The sequence below is a fragment of the Arachis ipaensis genome, chromosome B04, assembly GCF_000816755.2.
Source record: "Arachis ipaensis cultivar K30076 chromosome B04, Araip1.1, whole genome shotgun sequence".
NCBI lineage: Eukaryota > Viridiplantae > Streptophyta > Magnoliopsida > Fabales > Fabaceae > Arachis > Arachis ipaensis.
Genome location: NC_029788.2, coordinates 19,424,759 through 19,430,363, shown reverse-complemented (window position 1 = coordinate 19,430,363; position 5,605 = coordinate 19,424,759). Strand labels below are relative to the sequence as shown.

General features: G+C 30.6%; 1 protein-coding gene across 1 annotated transcript; it reads left to right on the top strand.

Annotated features, from left to right (window-relative positions):
• Nucleotides 1,323–3,214, top strand: LOC107639076 (probable purine permease 4). The gene is made up of 2 exons (XM_016342492.2): nt 1,323–2,445; nt 2,820–3,214. Exons 1-2 carry the CDS (start codon nt 1,597–1,599, stop codon nt 3,189–3,191), a joined length of 1,221 nt encoding a protein of 406 aa, XP_016197978.1. The 5' UTR covers nt 1,323–1,596; the 3' UTR covers nt 3,192–3,214.

The following is a 5,605-nucleotide window of genomic DNA, read 5'->3' as shown; positions in this document are numbered from 1 at the left end:
TGTATATATATAACTATAATTTTATATAAAAGGTATTTATATATTTATCATATTCAAATAGTTATAAAATTACTATTATCATATTTAGAGAGATAATAATCTAAAATGATTTTATTTGTCTTAATTATCCACTCATTAATATTCATGACTAGAAATACACTTTTTAATTTGAATATGAAAGCAAAAGTGGTGTTAGACTCGGATATGGAAAATACAGGTGCTTCACAGCCATGCGGTGTCAATGGAACATAACTCGGACCATGCGAGTTCTTCATCAGTAAACGGACGGTCCGAATTGCGTTTGATATTCCATTTCATAAAAAAATTGACAACAACAAACAACTCGGAGGAGGATCCGTTTTCTAGCTTCCGAAATTTATATTTGTCCAACCACAAGTCAGACCATGCGATTTCTTAAGCAAAATTTTAAAATCAAACAACTCTCATGGTTCGATTTGTGTATTCTGAGTTTTTTCAATTTTTAACACAAATCGGACCCTCTGATTTGTGTACTCTGAATTTTTTTTAATTTTTTTAATTTGTGTACTCCCACAATTTAAAAAAAATACAAAAAATTATCATGTTAAAGTATATCACTCATTTTACTTTCATATCAAAATTTTTTAGTCATAAAAATAACATTTTTTCCAACCACATCTTTCACTATTAAAAAATGTTATAACTGACAAATAAACTTATTCAAAGATATGCTAAGGTATATTGTGTCAAAAAGTATTGCTGAAAAAAAATTTGTAACAATTTCTTAAGTCGCATGTAAAGATCATCTTAGATCAGCAACAATTCTTGCTGTGATAATCAAATTTTGTCAACATATTTAATCGGTGTCATAATTCATCATTACTTGCTGCATCATTGATCGCTGGCATAACCAGTATTTGCCGGCAACAATTTCATTCGCTGAAATAAGATGTCATTACCTAAAGATAGTATATAAAATATAAAATAACTTTAAATTGCTTTGAGTTGAGCTTCTATTATTTCTCATTATATTTGTTTTTCATTTCACCAAAATCTTTACTATGTATAAAGCATTTTTTAGCGTGTGTTTGAATTAAAATTTGTAAATGAGAATTTGTATAAAATTAATTTTATAAATTTATTTTTTATTAAAGAATCATTTAATTTATGTTTAGTAATTTTTGTATTGTAAAGGATAGCCATGATTTTCTTAATTAGTACATTTTATTAATTACACTATTAACTCTGCTGTGTGGTGTGTGGTGAGTGGTGACACAAGGTTGGATTTTTAAACCCATGGTTAGCCAAAATAAACGCTTTCACATGTAAGAGTTTGATGCAAAAACAACAACTTGACACACAGATATACACATGGTTCTCAAACAAGGTGACAACCAACCAAATCAAAACTTATATTTAGCCGAAAAACCTTCAAATTCATCGTAATGTCCATTTCAACATTACAACAATTTAATCCATCCCACAGAAAATAACAAGAAAGCACTATATTTCTTTCACTCTGGAAATCAAATTAAAACTCTTCACCACCTCACAAGTCCCAACACTTCACACCTAATTAAATTCATCACTAGCTATCAACAACAATAATCCCACGTTATGGCCACTCCGCCACTCAAGAACAACAATGACATTATTGAAGATGAATCCTCCATGGATGATGATCAAGAAGAAATAACAACACAGCTAGATCTACCTTCATCAACAATGGACGACAATAACATCACAATGCAGGAGGAGATCATGCAAATTGGGAGGAGAAACAACAAGAGGTACATACCTCTTTTAGTGATCAATTATGTTTGCTTATTTACTGGTTCAGTCGCATCAAGCTTGCTTTCAAAATACTATTTCAACCACAAAGGTTCAAGCAGATGGGTCTCAACATGGGTACAATCTTCTGGGTTCCCACTTCTTTTGATCCCAATCACCCTCCCTTATTTTCTAAACCTCACAAAAAGAAAACCCTTTACCGATTTCACCACAAAGATGGTAGCTTTATCAATCTCAATAGGGTTCATGCTTGGAATCAACAACCTCCTATTCTCATGGGGTAACTCCTTCTTACCCGTTTCAACCTCTTCACTGTTGCTTTCTTCCCAACTTGTCTTCAATCTTGTACTCTCAATCATCATTGTGAAGCAGAAACTCACATTCTCCAACCTTAATTGTGTTGTGCTATTGACGTTGAGCTCTATCCTATTGGGCTTGGACTCTAGTCACGAGAAGAATGGAACAAAAATGGAAAGAGACAAGTACTTCATTGGATTCTTCTGCACAATCGGTGCAGGTTTGTTGTTTGCACTTTACCTGCCTGTAATGGAGCTTGTTTACAGAAGGGTCTATTGTTACCAGATGGTTATGGAGATGCAGCTCATCATGGAGCTTGCCGCCACTCTTCTTGCATCAATAGGAATGTCCATTGACGGTGGTTTCTCACACATGAAGGTGGAAAGATGCTTTTTGACTAGCTTCAATAATAAAAATTAGTAATTAAATTTGACTAAATAATAAAACTGTTTTATGTGTCAAATATTTGTTGCTCAATTATATATATTTATTCATCAAAAAATATTTTTGTTTTCGTATATTTTACTTTTGTCATGACTTATTATTTTATCGTTAATTCAATTCTTATAATCTAATATTTTTAGTTTAGTAATCTAACCATATATTTTATATACTTTTAAATATTTATAAATAATTGATGATCGAAAATAATAAATTCTGATAGTATTCTAATATTTTTCTAAATACTCTCTCCAATTAAAAAACGCATGTAATTGTTGTTACTTGTTAATAACTATTGAAGATTAGTGCAGGTGGAAAGCGAGAGGGTGTTTGAGAAAGGAGGAAGAATATACTGGGTGACGGTTACCGGGAACATGGTGACATGGCAAATGTGCTTCATGGGAACAGCGGGGATGATATACATGACGTCCTCGCTCACGGGAGGGATATGCACGACGGCGTTGGTGTCCATGAACGTTGTCGGTGGAGTGCTTGTCTTCAAAGATTCCTTTAATGCTGTCAAGGCTGTCTCCACTGCCATTTGCATCTGGGGCTTCTGCTCCTATCTTTACGGCCTCTATACCAACAACAGCCACCACCATCACCGCTCATCTTCTTCTTCCATAGACAAGGACAAAGAGAACGAGATGATTCCTATCGTCAACCCTTCTCTCGCTCATTGAATTTCAAGGACTTTTTTATTTTTCTGTTGTTAGAAAGTGGAAACTCACATGCATTGTATTTATGTAAAATTATTAGTTAAAATAGTTAGATAATTTAAAATATTTAACTAAATTGATATTTAACTATTCTGGATTATAAAAAATGGAACAAAAATGAAAAGAAACAAGTAATTCGTTAGATTCTTCTGCACAATCGGTGCATGTTTGTTGTTTGCACTGTATCTGTCTGTAATGGAGCTTGTTTACAGAAAAGCCTATTGTTACCAGATGGTTATGGAGATGCAGCTCATCATGGAGGTTGTCGCGACTCTTCTTACATCAATAGGAATGTCCATCCATGGTGTTCTTTCACACGTGAAGGTTGAAAAATGCTTTTTGACCAGCTTCAATAATGAAAATTAGTAATTAAATTTGACCCGTTTTACGTGTCACATATTTGTTGCTCAATTATATATTTATTCATCAAAAAATATTTTTGTTTCGGTATATTTTACTTTTGTCATGACAAAAATAATGAAATATTAAAAACTATAATTATAGAAAAATAAAATATTTGATATAAACAATTTATATAGTCATTTATAAATTGAAAAAGTAAATATCTTTTTGAAGAAATGAATTTAAATTTTATATATTATTAAGACAATAAAAGGTTTTACATCTTATTTAATTAAATTTATGTGCATGCATTTAATTAAATTATTTTTAAAATAATAGTTTCATCGCATAATTTTTAAAACAATACATAATAAGATGTCTATATATAAAAATTAAACCCATAAAATTTTTATCAAACACAAGTATGTATATAAACTTTTTAATTCCAGTTATTTTCCCAAAGTTTTTTATCCCAAGAGGCCAAAACGCATACTAAATATAATTATATATGAAGGAGAATAAAAATAATTTATGTATCTTTCTTCCTCTTTCAATATTTATTTTCTAAAATAAACATAGACATAGCATGTATAGATGGTCCTGAATTAAGGTTTATTATTGAGTTAATTCTTGTAATTTTATCAAATTTTTAATCAAATATAAATATATATATATATTAGTAACTGATGATGACAAAATAATAAATTTTGATAGTACTCTAATATTTTTCTAAGTACTCTCTCCAATTCAAAAGCGCATGTAATTGTTGTTAATAACTATTATCAAGAGTAGTGCAGGTGGAAAGCGAGGGTGTTTGAGAAAGGAGAAAGAATATACTGGGTGACGGTTATGACGAACATGATGACATGGCAAAAGTGATTCATGGGGACGACTGGAATGATATACATGACACGGGAGGGATATGCACAACGGCGCTGGTGTCCATGAATGTTGTCGGTGGAGTGCTTGTCTTCAAGATTCCTTCAATGCTGTTAAGGCCGCCTCCTGCCATCTGCATCTGGCGTTTCTGCTCCTATCTCTACGGCTTCTCTACCAATACAGCCATCACCATCACCACTTATCTTTTTCTTCCATAGACAAAGACAAAGAGAACGAGATGATTCCTATCGTCAACCCTTCTCTCACTCATTAAATTCCAATGACTTTTTTAGTTTTTTGTTGATAGAAAGTGGAAACTCACATGTATTGTATTCATGTAAAGTTATTAGTTAAAAATAATTAGATGATTTGACATGTTTAACTAAATTGATATATAAAGATTCTCTATTATTAAGAATGAAACAAAAATGGAAAGAAACAAGTACTTCGTTGGATTCTTCTGGTGCAGGTTTGTTGTTTGCACTGTACCTACCTGCAATGGAGCTTGTTTACAGAAGGATCTATTGTTACCAGATAGTTATGGAGATGTAACTCATTATAGAGGTTGCTGGCGACTCTTCTTGCATCAATAAGAAGGTGCAATGATGGTGGTTTTTCACACATGAAGAAGGAAAAATACTTTTTGACATGTTTTAATAATAAAAATTAGTAATTAAATTTGACCAAATAATAAAAAAAAATTTACGTGTCACATGTTTGTTGCTCAATTATATATATTTATTCATCAAAAAATATTTTTGTTTCCGTATATTTTACTTTTGTCATGACAAAAATAAAGAAATATTAAAAACTATAATTGTAGACAAATAAAATATTTTGATAGAGACAATTTATATATATATTTGCTTAGTCATTTATAAACTGAAAAAGTAATATTTGTTTTAAGATATGAATTTAAATTTTACATATTATTAAGATAATAAAAAGTTTTACACATTATCTAATTAAATTTATGTGCATGCATTTAATTAAATTATTTTTAAAATAATAGTTTCATAGCATAATTTTTAAAACAATACATAATAAGATGTCTGTATATAAAAATTAAACCCATAAAATTTTTATCAAACACAAATATGTATATAAACTTTTTAATTCCAGCTATTTTCTCAAAGTTTTTTATCCCATAAGGCCAA

Excerpts from the sequence above, each read along its gene's own strand:
- LOC107639076 (XM_016342492.2), top strand. The coding sequence starts at position 1,597 with ATGGCCACTCCGCCACTCAAGAACAACAATGACATTATTGAAGATGAA. Across the intron at positions 2,446-2,819 it reads GTGGTTTCTCACACATGAAG|GTGGAAAGCGAGAGGGTGTT; the intron begins GTGGAAAGATGC and ends AGATTAGTGCAG.